This window comes from Oryx dammah, unplaced genomic scaffold (assembly GCF_014754425.2).
Source record: "Oryx dammah isolate SB20612 unplaced genomic scaffold, SCBI_Odam_1.1 HiC_scaffold_16, whole genome shotgun sequence".
Classification (NCBI taxonomy): Eukaryota; Metazoa; Chordata; class Mammalia; order Artiodactyla; family Bovidae; genus Oryx; species Oryx dammah.
The window spans coordinates 45,010,461-45,032,162 of NW_024070200.1; the positions used below are offsets into that span (position 1 = coordinate 45,010,461).

General features: G+C 41.1%; 2 protein-coding genes across 5 annotated transcripts in view; one reads left to right on the forward strand and one right to left on the reverse strand.

Annotated features, from left to right (window-relative positions):
- Window positions 1-29: 29 nt before the first annotated feature.
- SAXO2 (stabilizer of axonemal microtubules 2) lies at window positions 30-18,090 on the reverse strand. 3 transcript variants are annotated; one of them, XM_040257466.1, is made up of 4 exons: window positions 17,941-18,090; window positions 16,100-16,279; window positions 9,908-10,110; window positions 30-2,651 (listed from the first exon to the last, which is right to left on the reverse strand). In XM_040257466.1, exons 1-4 carry the CDS (start codon window positions 17,976-17,978, stop codon window positions 1,708-1,710), a joined length of 1,365 nt encoding a protein of 454 aa, XP_040113400.1. In that variant the 5' UTR covers window positions 17,979-18,090; the 3' UTR covers window positions 30-1,707. The 3 variants fall into 3 exon arrangements, with proteins under 3 accessions (XP_040113400.1, XP_040113401.1, XP_040113402.1); XM_040257467.1 differs by having other exon boundaries at window positions 16,100-16,888; window positions 17,941-18,021; XM_040257468.1 differs by having other exon boundaries at window positions 16,100-16,338; window positions 17,941-18,009.
- A 48-nt stretch (window positions 18,091-18,138) lies between these two features.
- Window positions 18,139-21,702, forward strand: part of EFL1 (elongation factor like GTPase 1) — a 111,623-nt gene continuing 108,059 nt past the window's right edge. Inside the window, exons 1-3 of one of the 2 annotated variants that reach the window (XM_040257469.1) lie at window positions 18,139-18,244; window positions 19,010-19,119; window positions 20,467-20,534. In XM_040257469.1, coding sequence (XP_040113403.1) covers window positions 19,029-19,119; window positions 20,467-20,534 — 159 coding nt within the window. In that variant the 5' untranslated portion in view covers window positions 18,139-18,244; window positions 19,010-19,028. The remainder of the gene's footprint in view (window positions 18,245-19,009; window positions 19,120-20,466; window positions 20,535-21,702) is intronic. The other variant, XM_040257470.1, reaches the window with a different exon arrangement.

Consider the following 21,702-nt stretch of genomic DNA (forward strand, 5'->3'; position numbering starts at 1 on the left):
CTTCCAGAGAAAATTGGTTGCAGAAATGATTTCATGAAAATTCATTTAGTGATACTTTATTACTAGATACATATACTTCAACATAATTTCCCCTAATAAATACAAAAGTAAATTAAAACAAATTACTGCCACATAATGAAAAACACTTTAACCAAATGTTGATGGACTTATTCTCAGCTATGGATATATGTTTTGAAACAATTCTAAAACTACAAGACTAAACTTTTAAGATAAAATAAATCATATTACTCCCAAAACACCCAATAAGAATTTCTTTCATAGGACTCCTCTGCCAATCCAGTGGCTGGAACACCACGCTTCTGATGCAGGGGGCACGGGTTCAATCCCTGGTCTGGGAACTAAGATCCCTGGTGCAGCATGGCGTGGCTGGGGTTGGGGGAGAGAGTTTCATTCATTAGGGAATGTTCAGCATTTATGTACACAGTCTGTTCTACTTCACTTGCTGCCACCATTCCTTCCCTACCTCCCTTCTTGGAATTGCTCTCCACACTGGAGGGAGAGGAGGACATAACTGTGCTCATACTGAGCCTGGTTCTTCTGCACTGTGATTCTGGGAGCAGCAGTTGGGTGCATAATTGCCTGCAGTTACCTTGAACATTTTCTTCAGAGCTGCTGGTCATACTCTAAACTTCTGCAAATGCTTTTTCCTTTTTGGAAATAGTGTCATTCAAACCACATTATTCCCCTACCCACACTCTCCATTCTCTGTAACAATTTCTAGGGTGCTTGTGAAGCTTTAGAGGGCAAGACTCCTCTCAGAAATCATACTCCTCATCAGCTCGAAGCAGGTTAGGTTATTCTACAATCCTTGCTACAGGCCAGAAAGGGAGTATTGAGTAGGGAATTCTCCTAATACGAAAATGGAGGAACAGGTATAAAAAGAGATTAGGTGACTTATGAACAACCCCTGATTCTTGGTTTGCACTCTTACTTTGTGGATTTCAAGGCATCACAGGACCTGATGCTCAGAGCAAAGTTTCTGTGAGGTAGACAGAGCAGACATTCTTTTACAAATGAAGACACTGAGACTCAAAGACAAGAGTCACTTGCCTAGGGTAACACAAATAGAAATTAACATCATTGGAACTGTGAACTCAGGTGCTTCAATTTCCAACCCACGCAGCCTTAGATTTCCACCTGAGGGTACCTCTCACTAACCTGAACCCTGTGAGGAGCAGTGCAGCCATCTTAACAGCCACCAATGAAAACCTGACTCAGGGAACACCTCGTAGATGCCTTGAAGTCTAAGAAGAAAAATACTGTTGTCTTGAAAGAAGAGTCCGGTGTCATTTTCCGTGGTGCTCTAGAAAAGTCCTAAGGCACTTGATGAATGATAACACCTATGTGAATAATCATATACTTGACATAAGTATAAACACAAGTATAAATTATAATAGATTGAAACAAGTTACCAAACAGTATGTTGGGATTAAAAATAGTTCTGATGGGAATGTACATAATTTAAGTCTCAGAAACATACTAAAGAACAATCTTGGTTAAAATATTAATTCAAAATAGATTTTAAAATCCTGATTTCTTCTGACAGATTTTCTAAATTTCTTGTTTAAAAATTTAAAAAATGATTAGTTTTCACTTAAAAATTTTTTTTCTACTATAGAAAATTGATTTTGTCCTTGAGAAGCCAACATGCGGTGAGTCCGCTTCCTTTTAAACGTGATTTGAGAATTAGAAGGCCTTCACCGCGGGAGCGATCTTGCGGAAGAATTTATGACCTCGGGAATTTGTAGTTTCAAACAGGTAGCCAGGAGGGGAAGGGTAGCTAGCCGGGCAGGTCTCCAGTTTCTTGGGCATATACTCCAGAGAGTACGTGGTGACGTCATCAAACGGAAGCGACCTTTTCAAAGGAGCATCCGCAGGTTTGCAGCTCTTGGTGGGAATTAGTTCATGGGGCACGTAGTGAGACCTGAAAGTGCTCAGACCATCGAATTTTCCGGATGGGCTGGGGATCTGCGGCTCCTGCTTAATGAGTCCCTGACGGCAGCCTTCCCATGCTGGGAAATCTTGCTTCGTGGTGCTCTTTGCTTGGAAAGGAAAGTTATGATTTCTCCTACGAGAAGCAGGCCTGATGGGAAGCACACGCGTGGCCTGATGCGGGACATAGTCGAGGTGGCTGGTGCTCTCTAGCTGCATGGTGCCTGCAGGAGGGACGTACTCCGGCGCTTTCTGTACATGTGGTGCTGGGAGTGCCCACTCTTGAAAACTGTCCCGGAACTCGGTGCTTCCTTCGAATGGAGCGTCCTGGGCCACTCTGGTGTGTGCAGGTCTGCAGATCTTTGCCGTTTCACCGACGAGACCCTGAAAGTCACACCGGTGAGTTGTGAGGTCCTCCAAGGGCTGGTCGGGTGGCTTGTAGCTGTCTTTTGGCCTGGCCAACTTGAATTTGGGTCGATGAGGCACATAATCAAGGCGATGACTTGTGTTACCGCTAAAGGGGATGGTAGAGCGTTCGACCGCGGGGCTGGGTTTACAGCTTTGTCTGGGCTTTATCTCCCGAGGAACATAGTCATCCTGAAATGTTGTTGAATTTCCAAATCTCACAGTAGGGGGATAGTAAGTTTGTTGTGGCTTGTAGAGTTCACTTTTCTGAATGTCCCAAGCTCTATAATCATCTTGAAAATTTAAGAGAGAGAGAGAGAGAGAGCATTTTTAAATACTGAAGAACACCACCACCTTCTAAAAAGCGCGACTGACTTCTCTCCTTGCCGTCCTTGCATTTCCTTTAGGTATCGCAACACCAATTAAGTAGGAAGTTCCACTGATTTCCCCTCAGATTTATTATTTCCTTCACTTCTACTTTCCTCTTCCTGTCTCCCCACTTTAATACAACTTTCCACTTTCAGATTCTTCTAATATAACATGGGAATGGAACATCTTTTTGAAAACCGAAAAGGTGGTGTTTTGGGTGAAGACAGAATTGAGGAGATTAGGGTTGTGTTCCCAGGAACTGGTTGGGATTTTTGTTATAACATGCTGAAGTGAAGCATAAAAGCTAGGGATTAACATAAAACCAAGGGCCCTGCTGTGTGGGCAAGACTGATGTGGATATTACTCCTTACTTTGGGGGGACTCCTCAAAGTAGAGAAAACTTCAGCTCCACTGTACCCCTGGAACCCTACGGGACTCCCTGAGCAAATATACAGAGTCCAGGGCAACTTGTACTATCCCAGGAGGAGCACTGGCTTCGATTTTTCCTCCTCCGGAAATGGGCTTCATCTGGAGGTGAGGGGCCCAGACTGAATGCTCTCTAAAGTGTGAGAGACTAAGTATGGAATTTAGAAATGAACATCAGGGATGAACCTGGGATTTCCTGTTAAATACCTTAATTCTTCTTCTTGCAGCTCACCTAGACCATGGATGGAAAACTGAAGTGCTTATATTTCAACTGAGGTTTATTTAGGCTTTCTGTGTCTAGATGAGAAAGGAAGAAAGCTGAGAAATACTATGGAATTGACTTCACCCCAAAATACGTATCTCTAAAACCAAAAAATAATTTATAAGAGACAGAAGATATACATGATAAAGAATTAGAGTCTAGGCTAAAGGCCATGCAGTGTTTATTGGAAAGGCAAAAGTTCAAATGCTTCTTCTGTGGATACTTCTTTTGAAGAGAAAAGCTTCTCAGACACAGGCATTTCTGCCAAAATAGCCACGTTTTTGACCAAATAATGATTACTCCCACCACCTTTGAGCTACTCATGTTTGAATGAGAGTGAATAACCTAAGAGCAGGCAATCTTTCAGATAGTAGAGACCTGGTAAGAAAAGATGATCTGGGTCATGCACATTCTTGGTCTTGTGAACTTACATTTGAAAACAAATTCAGATACATGTGGGAGAAGAATGTGAAAGGTGCCATGGAGCAGAATTGGAGAGCTGTGGTGGGCTGAAGACTTTGCAACAGACTCTTAAGGAAACAGTGACATGATACATAGGCAGAGAAGGCGAGACCTTGGAGGGCGATCAGAGAAGATGTATACAGGGGAGTAAGGATGCTGTGAGAAAAGCCAGCTAGCTCATGGTGGGCTGGGCTGGGCAAGGGGTAGTTCTCCTTCAAGCTTCCTCTGCACGCGATAGGTTTCCAATTCCATGTCACATGAAGCTTTACCACAAACTCGCTTTTCCTTGAGTCACCATGAAGGAATCTCTGTTGTTTGCTACAAGTATAAAATTATAGCACTATTTTTCAGTAACCAAAAGGAAACCAGAGGATGTTAATGGAAGGTCTATGGTTCAATATAAACATACAGGGAAACTCTTTGTTGCCAAAATGTCTACAAAAAAAGATGTTAATTTCATGAGAGAAACTAAATAGAAGAGAATAATATTCTTCCTTACCAAAAAAGTTTGGTTTTCAAAAAGGAAGCAAAATTTAGAGAGATGAGGTTTGATAGCAATGTATTAATTCCAGAGATCTGCAGAAAATTGGTTTGCCTCTTTTAAATATCCCTATGCTCATATGTCTGGAAATTTATTGTTTTCCTATAATATTTATTAATAACACTCTAGCAATACCTTTAAAACATCATGGTCTTTATTAATATCATTGGTTCTTAGTATCTTATGACACTTATGGAAAAAATCAAACATAATGCCGTCTACATCTAACAATGCATCTGGTCATTAGGCAGCTACAGGACTGCATGCGTTAGGTAAGGGCCATTCAGTTTAGATGGGAAGCTTGCTTTCTTCTGAACAGCTTTAAGCCCATGGGGTGCTTGCGTGTGTTTGCTCACCATGAACAGCCAGATGCAGAGCTTCAGCTCCATCCTTACACAGTGAGCTGTTCTGGGTTCCTCTCTGAGGACAAAAGTCCTCAGCGGCATATGCAGTTTCTTTCTCTTGGTAGTTGGGTCTCTGTTCTCTGTGTTGTCTCATGGCACCAAGAATGTGGGACCAATTTTCATAAAGTCAAGGGCTCCATCCTTTCTTTTTCAATCTACACATCAAACTTGTCCCACAGTTTTAATCCTACCTGTAAGTTGATGACTCCCAAACTTGAATCTCTGCTCCAGACTTCCCTTGAAATCCAAACCAACATATCTGTCTTCCTCCTAGACCATCTCTATTCAAATGTCCAAGAGGTAAATTGAAACTTAGTTTGCCCCAACTGAGTTCACCATGCTCAGACTCATTTTCCCTAAATAACACAACAATAAAACACTTTTGAATTTGGCATCTCATGTAAAGATTTCACCCAGTTAATTTTCTCTCCCTCACTCCCTTCTCTCTGTTTCAAGTCATTTTCAAATCCTGTTTATTTTACTATCTAAATTATAAGTTTTTCCATCTGAGGCTATCATGCAATGAGTAGCAACCTGATGAAATCATCAAAAATAAGAATAAGGAAATAGAAGAAAAAATATTGTAAAATAAGAGTCTATAGGGTTTACAGCAAGATCCTCATTTCATTCTTGATATTTGTAGTTAGTGTATTCTCTTCTTATTTTTCTCCTTGGTCATTGTGGTTAGGGTTATTCAACTTTGTTATCTTTTAACAGAATCAGCAGTTCATTTCATCAATTTTCTCTACTGTTTTTCTCTTTACAGACTCATTGATTGCTGCTCTTCATGCTTCTCTCTGGAATCATTTTCCTTCAACCTGAAGAACTTCCTTTAATTACTTTTGTAGTATGTATCTGCTACTAACAAATTTTCTCCTTTTTTTTCCTTCTCTGCCACCTCATGCGAAGAGTTGACTCATTGGAAAAGACTCTGATGCTGGGAGGGATTGGAGGCAGGAGGAGAAGGGGACAACAGAGAATGAGATGGCTTGATGGCATCACTAACTTGATGGACGTGAGTCTGAGTGAACTCTGGGAGTTGGTGATGGACAGGGAGGCCTGGCGTGCTGCGATTCATGGGGTCGCAAAGAGTCAGACATGACTGAGCAACTGAACTGAACTGAACTGAAAAACCTCTTTATTTTATTTTGAAGGATATTTTCACTACATATAAAATTCTAAGATTTACTGGGTTTGAAATTCTCAATTTTTTTTTGCTTTTAACATTAAAGATGTCATTCATTGTCTTCAGGCTTCTATAGTTTCTGGTGAAGTTAAGTACGTTTCTAACTTTTCTTTTGTAATGTGTAGTTTTGCTCTTACTACCTCTAAGAAGTTATCTTTACTCGGTTTTCAGAAGTTTGATGACAGTTGCCAGACATGGCTTTGTGTTTATTTTGCGGTTTGATAACTTGCTTGAATCTATGGCCTGAATTCCTTCACCAATTTTGGAAATTCTTTGACCATTATCTCTTCAAATACTTCCTGATTCTTCATAGGTCTTATAAGGTTTTATTATATGCTGGACGTTATGCATAAGAAAATCATAGAAACTAAAATCAGTGTTACTTTCAACAGAAGACAGCTTGCTCTTCTCTCTGTTGGGCAGATAGGATGTGGGGCAGACCACCTTGATCCACTCAGGAACTGAGCGAGACTGGCGTTCAGTGACATCTTTAATTAGACAAAGTCTTCCTCTAATTACGAATTTCTTCAGACAAGACCTGTGATGTGTTTGTAGCTTTGCCTTCATTCTAGTGGGGCTTTGTCTTCCAAGCACCTGTTCCCAAGGGAGACTGTGGGACATTTCCGTGAGCTCTTTCTAGCCCAGTCTTCTAGCTCACCATGCCCCCTCAACACTTAGCAAACACCCCACAAGGGAAACCAGCCCTGTGTCTGGGGTACTTATAGATTCTAATCTGTCATACCTGCCTATGTGTGAGGTTCTCCACTGATTTCCCTTCCCCCTAGAAGAGTCCCCTGCTTATGCCACCCCAATCTTCAGCCTTGCCTAGGCTTGACAGATGCTTCCAGAGGAGTGAACAGTTGGCCACCTCAGCTCATCTAGGAAGGGCTCCTCCATCTCTGTAAATTTAATTCTTTGCTTCTATTTAAAAAAATATTTTTAAAAATTTATGTATGTTTTTAGCTGTTTCAGTGGAGGTTATGGCTTTCTGCCATCTACTATATTCTCTCTGGTAGCAGAACTCAAAAAATTTTAGTGGCTATTAGAAAAATATTAAGCTCCTCAGTATGACAACCAAAACATCACAATCATAACCTATGTTTTTGGAATTAGACACCAATCACTCAGATCCTGAAATTCTCTGGTTCACACCATGTTAACTGAATACCCTTTTATTTTTCTGGCTTTATGACTTTTTGCTCATCTCACCCTAGGTTTTAGGATGTCCCTCCTCTTTCCATACATCAATACTTACTAGTCTCTGATGCATTCTCAGACTAGCCTGCAGTGATAGATATCACTTATTCAGTCTAAATTTTTGAAGCACTAATTGTTTCATAAATTTTCTAGTGAATCATTCCCCCCTCCTTGTGATATTTCATTTATTTCTTGTATGACTATTTAATTTTTCATGCTATATTGCTCTTTTTTTTCCTCAACTGTAAAGTTTCTGAATGTCAACAACCCTGTTCCATTCAGATCTCTCTTCCTTGTAGTGCCTGGCACACAGAAGAGTAATCCCTAAAAATTGTTTATCAAATCAAATACTGACCTATTTTCTTTGTGTACACTTTAGTCTGAATAAGTTTCTAAAGCAAGGCTGCTGGAGGCAGATATATTTCTGTCTAAGAGTCACCAGTTCCATAGAGCCACATCTCCAGAATCTAGATGACTCCCTTCTCACCATCTTGTAGGTTTTTGTTTTTAATCATATCCCATTTCCATCTGCCCTCTATTCTCTAACTGTTAGGTTATAGTGAGAGGCTCTTCCCATTCTGATTCCTCTTCAGCTACAGATCTGTCTTTATGGAGGGATCCACAGAGCCTGTAGTGTGGTCATCACACAGGATGGTAACATGTCCCCTTGGCCCATAGGTTTTCTTAGGCTCATGCCCCCAACCCAGAAATACAAGGATAGCTTTTCCTCACTAGGAAAGATCAGGAGAGAGGAGGCCAGAAGGAACCCAGGAATCCTCAACATTGGGTTAGGAGAGTAGAAGTACATGAATCTATAGAAAGCCCAGGTAATCAGAAGCCAGAACTAGTACTGGATGTGTGAGTATGTGTGCACGTGTGTGTATGTTACATGTAAATAATCAAGGCATCAAGGATTATCAGTATTATTGTATTTTAAGTGAACTTTATGGAGGAAAAAAAGACGAAAATCTTACTATGGTTGTTTAAAAGACCCAGTATAAACATTTCACCAGTTTTATGTCAAATTATGATGTAATATATTATCTCCTATGCATGCCAATTAATATATATCTTAGCAATTACTATATGCTGTATTAGGTTATAAAAATATATTTGTTCACTGTATGTGAAAATCTTTGTGAAAGTTACTCAGTTGTGTCTGACTCTTTGCGACCCTACAGTCCATGGAATTCTCTAGGCCAGAATACTGGAGTGAGTAGCCTTTCTCTTCTCCAGGGGATCTTTCCAAAACAGGTCTCCCATATTGCAGGTGGATTCTTTACCAGCTGAAGGACAAGGGAAGCCCAAGAATACTGGAGTGGATAGCCTATCCCTTCTCCAGCAGGACTTCCTGACCCAGGAATCGAACTTGGGTCTCCTGCATTGCAGGCAGATTCTGTACCAACTGAGCTATCAGGAAAGCCCTGATATGTTCACTGTAGGTGTTGTCTTAAAAATTTGTTCCTTGTATGGTATCTTATATGCTCACAGCTTAAAACAAAACAAAACAAAACAAAGAACATTATTCCTGATCTCCCTACTGAGCTGACTTATAGATCATAATATACTAATTCCATATACTGTGTTGTTTAGTCATTCAGTCTTAAAAAGAGTGACTCTTTCGTGACCCCATGGACTGTAGCCCACCAGGCTCCTCTGTCCATGGGATTTCCCAGGCAAGAATACTGGAGTGGGTTGCCATTTCCTTTTCCAGGGAACATACACTTTACTTACCCATTAAACTGCTAAGAGTGATGTTTAAAGAATAAGTGTGTATTCAGTTATTATCTATTTAAAATAGAAATCATTACTGTTATTGTAGATGGCATCACTTTTATAAAAAGGTTTCATATTTGGACATAGCCATTCAGTTATATCACATATGAGTGAGAAGATTGTAAGCCTAAATATGCAATTACATTATTAACAAAAAATATAGAAATAGTATGAACTAACCAGTTAGCCTATTGTTGGAAAATAAAGAACTGCTCAAAGCAACAGTGTTGTAAGACCAGATTGATTTTTGGAAAGAAACTGGTCACACATCATCCAGCCCCTTCCTCCCTGCAGTTGGTTGCTAGCAGGCAGAAGGTATTCCATGCTGGAAGGCCTAGAGGAGCAGGTGGCCTGTGAAGATCCAACATTGTCTGACTGGGTGAACACACCTGTTTTATTCTGAAGTTCAGTATCAGGGACCATCTGCTAACAGAGGTAAGTATCATCCTCTATCCCAGCCTTTATCAGTATAAAAGGCAATATTTTGGTTTCTCTGCTAACTCTTTTGGTTGGTTCAGAACTTGAATGGTAAAGAGGGTTGCTATTTATTTGACTTTCTCAAAGGCTGCAGTATGCTCCGTAGTTTCCTACTGGGAGGAGAGGAGAAGTGCCAACTCAAAATGGCATAGTGTGACAAATAGGACATAATGTTTGTTCAGTAGTATCTTTTGTTTTCATGCGTTGAGATAAAGAAAACTAAGTGGTTGAATTTGGACAAGAACCCAGGTCTCTTAACTCTCAACCACGCAAATGGTCTTTTTTCCTCACTATACAATATTATTTTGACAAAAGAGAAAGAAGTTTTCTCCTAAGCCTTGGAGATTTAAGTTTGGCAATCTGTCAGAATTGCGATTTGATGTTGGATGTCAAAGCTGAAGGTTAACTTTTTGTTTTTTGGCTCTTTAATTTTGGAAATGGCAAGTTACCTTTATAGGTTGGGACAGTGTCCAGCTTTCCTTTTTTAACTTGTTGTCTCTCCAGAGGCCGAACTATCACCACAGGATGCACTTTGTAAGAATTAAAATCCCGTTTGTAGGTGGTGCCAAGATCAATCACCCCCTGTTTTGGTTTATATTCTTCTGGTGCATGGCGAGGCTGTTTGTCTATTTCATAAGGACGATAATCCGACCTGAAATATATAAGTTTGAAACATAGCCTCCCAGGTTCTTTTGTTTTTAACTCTTTCAATTCAGTATTAACGTTTTCAAGACTTTCACTAGAAAAGTCTAGAAGATATTAAAAGTGTGATGGTTGGTAAACTACTTGAAAGAGATTATTGAATTCTTTTATGTCCTACCCAGTGACTAAATATCTTAAGAAAAATAAATTTAAAAAAAAAATCCCAGTTTTCCAAACATCTTTACAATGGATCATTGGTTAATTGGATCTTACAGAAATAAAATAAAATCTTCCAAGAATTGAATTTTTGGTCTAATCTGGAAGAAAATCACAGGTTAAAGGTTTAAATGAATCTGAAAAAATTTTAACTCTATCCCCTGGGTCTACTTTGTCAAAACCCTTATTCATCCTATTAAAGACTCCAGTGAACTGTTTGGGTGTGCTGTCTTTTTGTTGAGTCATGCTGTCTTCCTGCTCATCATTAAATGATCAGTTAAAGGAGTCACGTACATCTGACTCTGGCCTTTAGACATCAATCATATTCATAGCATGGATGTAAGTCTTACTCATCTTCTGATCCCCCAGGAGCACTTGCCAGGGATGGGAGTCATAGGGTACCCTGGCCACCCTGGGCATTTGATAAACATTATATTATTGCAGACACTGAGGCTGTCTGTTGAATTGGAGAAGACCACAGACTTGGACTGTTAAGACCACCTGGGCCCAAATCCTGGCTCTGTCATTCGCTATATGTATTACATTGGATAACTTCACCTGTCTGTTCCAGTTTCCTCATATAAAAAATAGAACCATAATGTCATCTACCTCATCCAGGGTTGTTTTAAGGACTGACACATATATGCATGTACAGCATACACATGACTGTTTTGTACACATAAAGAATGATTATTTTGATTACTACTACTATCACTAAAAGTCTTCCAAATTGCTTTCTTTTCTTTGGCATTGACTTTCTATTGACGTTTCTATTGGCATTTCTTTTCTTTTGGCTATGGTCACTTATTTTATGATTTATTCAAACCATTTTTTAACTAATGAGTATTTTCTGTATGCGGTCATAACCTCCCAAAAACAAAACTCACTGAATCCCTTCTCTGTTCACAACGTAACTTTCTTAGACTTGTTAACTCACCCCTGTCAATCTACTGCATAGCCCTCTCTAGTATAGTTTCAAGGTCCACAGTGACTTCTATATGTGGACCTTAGTCCTCATCTTACCAGAGCTCTCCAGTAGTAGCTTTCATTATTGACCATTCTATTTCTGGAAATCTCTTTCTCCCTGTCTTCCTCATTATTTCTTCTGAGTCTCCTATGTCGCTTCACCCTCCTAGACTCAGGCATGAAGTGCTAGAGTTCCTCAGCACTTGGGTCTGCACACTCTGCTCTGCTCATCCCATGTTCCCTCCTGAGCACAGCTCCTCCACCCCAACAGCTGCCATCACTAACTAGATGTAAATACCTCTCAAACTTACATCTCTGTTAGACCACTTCTCTTAGATCCAGACCGGTTTTCACAAGGCCTCTCAGACAGTCAACGGCACCTCAAAACGTACTATACCCCTAATCAAAATATTTCTCCCCAACAAATCTGGCCCCTTTTGCTTGTTCCTGGTTTTAGTGAATGGCACCACCACTTCTTCAGCTGCACAGTCAGGAACCTAGACTGACCCTTCATGCCCCATGGGACCGAATCCGTTGTCTTGTATATCTCCTGCGATGGTAGGCAGGCTCCTTTATCATTGGCGCCACCTGGGAAGCCTCTTCATGCCTCACCTCCCTCTTAAATTTAGTTTATCACCACCTCCTATCAGCTTTTTCTCCTAAATCTCTCCTAAATCTAACTGCTTTTCTCTGTCTCATCCACCACCCTGATATTCTAAGCTTTTGTAATAGCTCACACATCAGTTCAGTAGCTTCCTAAACTCACTCACTAGTTTACTCTCCAATCTTTTCATACCCCCTGCAACACACACACACACCCCCAGAAGAAACCCTCAGTGGCTTCTTACTGCTCTAAGGCTATAGAAGAAACAGCATGGCCCCTTCTAGTAGCTTCAACTCACCTCGTGCTTCCTCTGCCCCTTCTGGCCTTCTCCTTCGGGCTTCATGCTGCTCTCTGCCTGGAAAGCACTTTCTTACATTCTTAATCCAGTTAAGTGCTTTACAGCCTTCAGATTTTAGATCATTCTTCTCATTTCCCTGATAAAGTCAAGCCTCTTATTCTGGCTGTCAAGTTACCTTCCTAGATTTGATCACTGTTGCAATTTTATACTCATTCTGAATGGTGTTTTTGATTGCCACCTCCACTAGACTGCAGTGTCTCTAAGCACAGAGATCAGGACTGTTTCCGCTCATCACTGTATCCCAGGCACCAAGCATAGCACCTGACACTTAACAAAGTCTTGACACTTAACAAATACTATTCAGAGGATGAACAACAGCAGACATCACATACCTCTGCTTCTCAAGATTTGTTCTTTGCTCTTCCCAAATACCAGCAAGAGAGGAACAGGCTAAAATGCAATCAGGAAGTGGAAGAATCAGGGAGAGGACAGAGAAAGCTTAGAAGTCTTAATTTCTCTTGTTAGATTAGTTATATTTTAGAAAGTACCTCCAAACCCAAAGCAACTTTCTGTGGAGACGTAGGGAAGGGTAAATGCACTCTTACTCATCTGATATATCCTAAAACACTGGACATGTCTGGACTCAGACTTTCAGGGCAGCCTTCCTGCCAACTCTGGCAGTCATTGATTGTGCTACAACTGTAATCCTCCAAACGACCAAAAGTCCTGTACAAGTCCAGACATCTGCTCTTTACAGTCTCTTCCTACAGTAAAGTATAGAACAGAATGACACATTTAGTTCTTAATTGTGCAGATGAATCAGCTGCTATCTGCTGCCTAGTCAACATTGTCAACATAAGGGAGTCAAGCAAAAGTTCCGAATCCTTTGACTGTGGTCCTTGGAAATACTTCTGTTCTTAGTTGCTAAGTTGTGCCCAACTTTTATGCAACCCATGGACTGCGGCCTGTCAGGCTCCTCTGTCCATGGGATTTCCCAGGCAAGAATACTGGATTGGGTTGCCATTTCCTTCTCCAGGGGATCTTCCCGACCCAGGGATCGAACCCGAGTCTCCTGCAAGCAGATTCTTTACAATCTGAGCCACGATACTGCTAATTCCCAAAATACAAAGAAAAGATCTAGTGTTTTACTAAGTGGAAAGACGATTTAAGAAATGGAAGGTTTTGTTTTGTTGGTATATTTGAATCTGTATTTAGTTTTATTTTATTTTTACTATTAAGGCTACTTGAACAAGGCAATGGAGAAAACCCAGAATTGAAAAGCAATTGACTTTTTTAAAGAAACATGTGGCAGGTTAAACTTTCTTCATTTTTTAGAGTTGGTTAAATGCAAAATCTTTATTCAACAAATACGAATATTGTGAACTTTATTTCAAATCTCCATTATGAATCACTAAGGCATCAAGGAAGAAAGGAGTAGAGGTGGAGAAAAAAGGAGCAACCTTTCCCCGTGGCTCTATCTCAATCAGCTGATTAGTTCCTTCATCTCATTGACTATGATCTGGGATTATCTTGTTTGTCTGATTTTTGCTTGGGGGCCGTTTATAGTCAGTCACAAGACTATAAACAGTAGTGGGGAAGCCCTTCTTTCCATTCCACATCAGAGCCAGTGGACAGTCCAGGACCTGCCCACTGCATTGAGTCTGTAGCAACAGAATCACCAGTGATGCTGGTTAAAAATGCATATTCCTGGAATCCACTCCATTAGCTACTGACTGTTTTAGGTGGTGGTCTGGAACCTATAACTATAAACTTTCTTGATGATTCCAAATCACACAATAGTCTGAGGACTATGGAAGATCTTCACATTTCTGGAAGAGCCACACACCTACAGAGGGAACCACAAGAGTTGCCTGAAATGTTAAAAGGTATAAGTATTGGACTAAAAGTTTGCTATGTAAGTAAAATGATCTTTCTTTGAAATGAAAATGGATAATACTAAAAGTTAACATTGTTCGAGAGCATTTTAAAAACCCTAAATTATAGAAATCTGATATATGAGTTTCTTGAAAGCAAGAACCTATGTTTATTGATATTTTTTAATGCCTTAGATTGTGCCTTGAATATAGTGTGCACATCAACAGAATAAAGAAAATAATTGAATTTACAGAGATACAAAGAGATTAAAAGTGCTGAGCCAAGTGAAAAGTTGAGGCTTAAAAGAACTTTTCTGTCTTTCACACACTGAATAAATATTGAGCACCTACTATGAGCTAGTAGGCATGTAATAGGTTTCTGGAAACAGAATGTGGAGATAAGAAGACACACAGTTCCTGCTTTCACTGAAACTAATCTAATGATAAATAACAGGCAGATACTTTGAGAACTTATATAGGGGACTTTTACCTCACCAAAAACTGAGTGTCAGAGAAGGCTTTTCAGAGTAATAATCGAGTTGAGATCCATAGGTTGAACCAATATAAACTAGGGTAAGATGCAGGAAGAATTTCAGGCAGGTAAAATAGTATCTTGAAAGGCTATGTGACAAGGGAAATTTAGTACATTCAAGAAGTGAAAAATGTCCTATGGGATATAACCAGAAGAGTGCAAAGGCCATTACAGTGAAAATAAATCAGAGGAGAAAGTGGGACTAAGCAACAAAGGGATTTGATTGTATATTAAATATAATGGGAAAATACAAGAGCAGTTTTAGCAGGGAGGTGATAAGATTGGATATGCATTTTAAAAAGGTCATCTTGCTCAACATCACTAATTATTGGAGAAATTCAAATCAAAACTACAACAAGGTACCACTTCACATTAGTCAGAATGGTCATCATTAAAAAGTCTGTAAATAACAAATACTGGAGAGGATGTGGAGAAAAGGGAACTCTCCTCTGTTAGTAGGAACGTAAGTTGGTACAGCCACTATGGAAAATAGTATGGAAGTTCCTCAAAAAACTAAAAATAGAACTACTATATTATTCAGCAGTCCCACTCCCAGGCATATATCCAACAAAACTATAATTCAAAAAGATATATGCACCATCCCTATGTTCACAGCAGCACTCTTCACAATAGCCAAGACATGGAAACAAATGTCCAGTGACAGATGAATGGATAAAGATGATGTGGTACATATGTACACATTGGAATGCTACTCAGCCATAAAAAGGAATGAAATCATGTCATTTGCAGCAGCGTGAGTGCAACTAAAGATTATCATAAGTAAGTGAAGTAAGTCAGAAAGAAAAAGATAAGTACCATATAACTTGTATGTGGAATCTAAAATATGGCAAAAATGAACCTATCTATAAAACAAAAACAGACTCACAGAGTACAGACTGGTGTTGCCAAGGGTGTGGGAGGGAAAAACTGGGAGTTTTGGATTAGCAGATTGTAACCTATTACATTAATCTATTGGATGGATAAACAAGGTCCTACTGTATAGCACAGGGACTATATTCAATATCCTGTGATGGAAAAGAATGTTAAAAAAGCAATGTCTGTAAGTGTATAACTGAGTCACTTTGCTGTACAGCAGAGATTGGGACATTATAAATCAACTATACTTCAGTGAAAAATAAAATTAAAAAAAGAGAGAGGTCATCTTGGTCACCTAAAGTTAGAAAACAGATCAGAGATGCAAAAGCTGGAGTAGATACAAACATAACCCTTAGGAAGTTATTGCATTCTGGTCACATTGGAAAGCAGACAAACAGAGATTCTAGGTTAAAAAAGAAATCAACAGAACTTTTTATATTTCCCTTCTACATTCTCATTTTTGTCATTTTAGCTTAGTTCTCATCTTTCTGGTTTTCTCAAGTTGTGACTCAACCAGTTTCTTACTTTTTAGATTGGTTCAACTTAAATCAACTAAATAGTTTAAGGAAAACTTTATTAAAACCAGGAGAGTGGTGAAACAATAAGTAAAGCAAATTGTTTCTTGATATTTACTTAAATGTTGTTATTCCTTCCATCTTGCCACGATATGCTTGAAATTCTTCCTTGGGCTTCAGACTCTGAGGTGGAAGAACACTGCCGTATGTCGGATATTTTTCCAAATATTCAGTTGTGGCACAAGACCCGCCAGAATTTTCATAAATCCTTGTGGTTCCACGTGGACAATGATGTCGCCTATGCAAACATTAAAAACTCATCACAGTTTAACTCACATGAGCAATTGTATGTGCACACTGCAGAGGAAAATATAATAGATGGCAGTTTTGACTGATAAAGAAATAGACATTTGGAAATTTTCAGTTACATAGTAGGAAAAAAAAAAGATGAAAATAGCAAGATGAAAAAGTAACAGACACAGGTCAAAATTTCCCAAAGGGGCCCAACAATCTTGATCCTGATAGACAGAGGCAGTGTATTGAAACATCAATGAGTTTGTTCTCTTAGAAGAGCAGGGATCGTTGCCCTACTCTATCACAGTTGCAGGTGGTGGCCAGATCTCAAGAACTGGTTAGATGAACCCTTCAATAGTGGCTCCCGGCTTTGCCAAGATTCTTGTACCTCAAACATACACTTGAAAGTAGGGGTGGCACCACTGCTGAGGGGATTCTTAGAACTTCAGCAAGAGACATGTCAGTGGGAAGCATTACCAATGTTTAAAGCCCAGAGAAGATTCCTCTGGCTTTGGCAATGCCTCAGTTCCCTGGATCATTCAACTGCCTGAAGAAAAGGGAGCCTCCAACATCATGAAGACTGAAAATTCCTGACAGCTGGATGGGAAAGGAACTTGGGTTGGATAGAAATGAAAGATTAGAAATAATTTTTGTGCACATCAGGGTTTTCAAATATGAATCAAATCCTCAAATGTCAATTTATCTTTTAATTCACACTGGATTAATTATAAACATTTACCATGAAACTAAGGGGAAAACTGCTTTCATCAACATTCTAAGTGTCCTTCCTTTGGAGGAGATTACAATACCACAGGGCTGACATAATATTCATTGAGCAAACAGTGATCTAATCCCTGGGTCAACAGGGAAGTTGAGGAGGAGAAGACTATTTCTTAGGTGATGGGAGGTTGTCAGGCAGGACTCTGACCAATTCTAGGTTTCAGGAAGTCAGATTCCAAAGGAGCGCAGGCTGGATGGGCTTGGGAAAGCAAATATCGGTCAGGCAGGGGTGGGGAAAAAAAGAAAGCAAGGGATAAAAGAAAGCGTAACACGGGTCGAAAACTCATCGACTTGCACACCGTTCTATTCTGTTTCCTTTTATTAATTTTTAAAATAGTGTGGGGCATACACTCTCCCAGTCGAATCAGATCTCCCCCACTGACCTCCGGCCGCTGCTGCACAGGCATATAAATCACCCAGCTGGATGGCATTGGAGTTTGCGCCCCTGGATAGGTGCCCACAAATGCGTGCGTGCGTGCAAAGTCGTTTTAATCGTGTTTGCGACCCTATGGACTGTAGCCCGCCAGGCTCCTCTGTCCATGGGATTCTCCAGGCAAGAATACTGGAGTAGGTTGCTCTGCCCTCCTCCAGGGGATCTTCACAAACTAGGGATGGAACCTCGTCTCTTGGGTCTCCTGCATTGGCAGGCGGGTTCTTTATCACTAGCGCCACCTGGAAAGTGCCAGGAGCCCACAAAGCAGAACTGCTTAACCCGAGATAGCTGGCGGGGTGCGCGGCCAGCATTCGGGAACCCGGGAATAAGTGGGGACGTCGCTGCGCCCGGGTCCCCGCACCTTCGCGGGGCGGCCACTCTGAGGGCTTCGTCCCCCGCGCGGCCCTAGCTCACTTCCGAGCCCGGCCGCTGCAACGCCGGCTGTTCCTTACCCGCAAGTACAAATCTGACACAGACACCAGGTCCTCATGCTCCCGGCTCCTCGGCTCCTACAAACTCGCAGCTTCCGCCGTTCCACCGCGCCCTCCGTAGTCAAGGCAACCGCGGGAGCCCAGGAAACAGACGCGGCGCCGGCTTCCGGCGGCGACTGAGACGCGCGCGGGTCAAACGTCGTGCGTCGCTAGCCCCGCCCCCGGCGCGCGGGCCTTCGGGAGATACCCAGTTGTGGGAGCCTGCGACGTGCGTTGTGTGGTCGGCGCCGGGATCCGAGCGGGGCTGGTTGGGCGGCGGGAGCCGGTGAGTGCGGGCCCGCAGGGCGCTGGGCGTCCTCCTCTGGCAGCTCCAGGCGGTGGGGGTACCCGGGGCGCCGTGGCGGCGGAGCGGGGCCGGGGGCGAACCCGGGCTGGGAGCGGCAGCAGTCCGAGCGTAAGTGTCCGCTCGCGCCCGACTGCTTTTCAGTGTGGACCCGGAGTCCTCAAAGAAGAAGGGAGTGATGAAGCAGGGAAGGTGGAGATGAGGGTTTATTTTTTTTTCTGTTCCCCAATGTGGGAAGGAATGAAAGACGTTCACTGCACCTGCTCAGCAAATAAGCACGTGACCCCAAACTATTCGGTCTCCGTAGGAGTCCTCAAGCTGAATGTTTCCCCTCCAGTGAAAGCAAGCGGGAGTGATAGGAGGAGGGACTTGGGAAAAGATCGAGGAGCGGAAGGAGAGAGATCAGCATCTTCTCTCCTGCTTACGACCCTTGCGATACGTCATCACTGACCTGGAGAAATTGACCCCTGTACAGAGTTACAGGGCAGAGTTCCTGGTGTGACTGGGCACCCAGCCCTAAGGAGCTCAGTGATTCATCGCAGATCCGGAAGGATGAGTAAAATCCACAGTTGAAGTACAGTAGTTGCTGAAGTGCTCAAATTGGACTTGGGTCTGGGTGGTGGGTATCTGCCTTTAGTAAGGGGTTTTACTTGAAGGAACTTGAGAAATCTTGTCAGTTCCCAGTATTAAAACCCCTTTTTTATCGTCCCGATCGTTAGTCATTTGTTATACGTCTTTAATTGTTAGGCACAGGAAATAAGTGACCATGGTGCTCAACAGTTTGGATAAGATGATTCAGCTCCAGAAAAACACTGCTAACATTCGGAATATCTGCGTTTTGGCTCACGTAGACCATGGTAAGAGCCCTTTCTAAATAGCTCGTTTTCAGTAATTAAGGGGGTGTGTCTCCACACGTGTCATTGGAGTGACGCTAAGTTGCAAGTCTTATTTCTTTTAAAAGTTTGATGTGGTAGAACACAGCCAACTAGGGATTGGTTCTAGATAGTATACAGTGTTGGTTTTTAAATGACAAGTTGAGTTTTTGTTAAACTATCAAGTATTTTTGAAATGGCTTTCTAATATAACAAGTCTGTAGTCTTAACATAATATTCTCAGAACCTGTGTTCTAAGTTCCGGGTTCTTTGCCCTCTATGCTAGATGGTAGAAATTTATGAACAGGGCAGCCCCTCAGCTGTAGAGGTGATTTGAGGGTTGAGGCAACACAAAGTGAGACATGAAAAAAGTAGATGATAAGGGTTGAGAGAGCTGGAGAGTCAGGAAGCTAGGACTGGGTTAAGAAAAGGCTTTATAGCATAATTAATATTAGAGATGAACCCTGAAGCGTGATTCAGGATGGCAGATGGGGACACTCATTTCAAGTGGGAATAGTGTCAGAGGGGAGAAAGAAATGTATGTGACCAGAGTCTGGGACACAAGAGGGCAAGGTGTGCTGAACCATGGTGCTTAGCTCCCGACAAACATTGCTTTCATGCCACAGTATCGCCTCCTGCTAAGCCTGCTCTTGGTTTCAAACTGCTTTTTGTTCACCCAGTCACAGCAAAGTGATAAGAGGTGGGAGTGTGAAATAAAACCTATATACCATCCTAAAAGTGAGGGAGGAGGAGATAAAAGCGAAGAGATAGGCTATGCTGTATGTTGAAGACCCCTTCCTGCCAGCAAGGCACTAGGATAAGGGTTGTTTAGTTGCTCAGTCCTATCTGACTCTGCAACCCCTGGACTATAGCCCGCCAGGCTCCTCTGTTCTTGGGATTCTCCAGGCAGTAATACTGAAGTGGATTGCCATTTCCTTCTCCGGAGGATCTTCCCCACCCCCTAGGGATTGAACTCACATCTCCTGCACTGGCAGGCAGAGTCTTTACTACTGAACCACCAAGGAAGGCCCTGTGTAAAGTATGCCCCAAGAAAAAAAGTTATTGGACAGCTTTTAAAGCGAGGTTGATCCGCAGAGTTGGAGATACAGATTGTAGCACTGTGGAATGCTAGAATCTTTGCCCTTCCAGACAGTGTGCTGTTCAGAAGTCTAGTTAAAATGCTCATTGTGTCTTCTTTCACTTATTGTAGGTAAATAGGAAATACTTGGTAAAGCAGTTTTTATGGTTAAATGTTAAATATGTAGATGCAATCTACCTACCTCCCCCTTTAAGAAAAGAAGTCTATTTAAATTAATATTGTTACTTTAACAGGAAAAACTACTCTGGCTGACTGTCTTATATCTAGCAATGGAATCATCTCCAGCCGCCTGGCAGGCAAGGTATGGTATTGCATTTGATATATACTTGCATTTCCGTAAGTATTCGCAAATCTACAATGCGATGAAGCATTTGTTGTGTTCATAAAGACCCCAAAAGTATAGAGCATAGTTCATGCATCTAAGAGGCTGGCAGTCTGTTTAGCAAGATAAAACAGATGGTTGAGAAAAAATTATTTCTGTATTGCTTTTATATTAGTTTATATTAATATTTTATAAGTACAAGAATGAGTTTTTGCAGCAAGTCAGATGATAACCTGGCATGATTGTGGAAGATTTCACAGGTGGAATAGATGCTTCATAGCAGGAAATAATGTGGATAAAATGGATAAAGGCTAATTTGTGGGTTGCACTTGATTTGAGTAGAACATTTGCCTAGCAATTACTGAGGAAGGAAAATGTGCTGGTACAAAAAAATGTATCAGATTATGACGATCTTGAAGTACCTGAGTATCAAAAGAAGGCTTCTGAAGTAGGAGGGTCCTGTTTTAGGAAATGAAATGAAAGAAACCTTTGTTTCTAGCTGTGAATTGAAAGGACTTGGAATGATTTATTTGTAGTAGAAAAATAAAGATATTCCTTCCTCTAATGAATTCAAGATATAGGCAGAAGGATTTATCCAGTGATTGGTAATACAGAGAAGAGGAGATGGAGAAGCAAAATTGAATTTGAAAAGTAGACCTGAGATATTAAAGGAAGAATGGGGCCTTTGAGGCAGGTTGGGTCCCAGGAAATTGGCCCAAGATACTGTCTGGAGGAGGCTTAAAAAACTGGGTGGAATAAAGTAATAAAGTGCTTTTATTTTTCCTACTTGAGAAGTTAGAATAAGTATAATAACTCTACTGTAAGTAGATGAAATAATAAAGCATAAATTAATGAATTAGAAAAGATGGAAGAAGCCAAGTTTGTTCTTCAAAAGATTCATACAGCTAACAAATATGATACAGTAATGATGCGCATGTCATTATACATTTAAAGAGTGAATCCTAATGTAAACTATAGACCTTAATTGATAGTAATGTATTGATATTGGTTCATTGATTGTAACATGTACCACACTGCACACAATGTAAGATGTAAATAACAGGGCGGGAACTGTGTGTAGAAGTACTTAGGAACCTCTTTACTTTCCAGTTATTCTAGGAACCTCTTTACTTTCCAGTTATTCTAG

Bases quoted from the DNA above. Each gene is read 5' to 3' on its own strand.
- SAXO2 (XM_040257466.1), bottom strand. From the start codon at position 17,978: ATGAGGACCTGGTGTCTGTGTCAGATTTGTACTTGCGG. The intron at 10,111-16,099 runs GTAAATATCAAG...TATATATTTCAG, and splicing joins GAAGGAATAACAACATTTAA to GTCGGATTATCGTCCTTATG. The intron at 2,652-9,907 runs GTAACTTGCCAT...TAAATTTTCAAG, and splicing joins CACTGTCCCAACCTATAAAG to ATGATTATAGAGCTTGGGAC.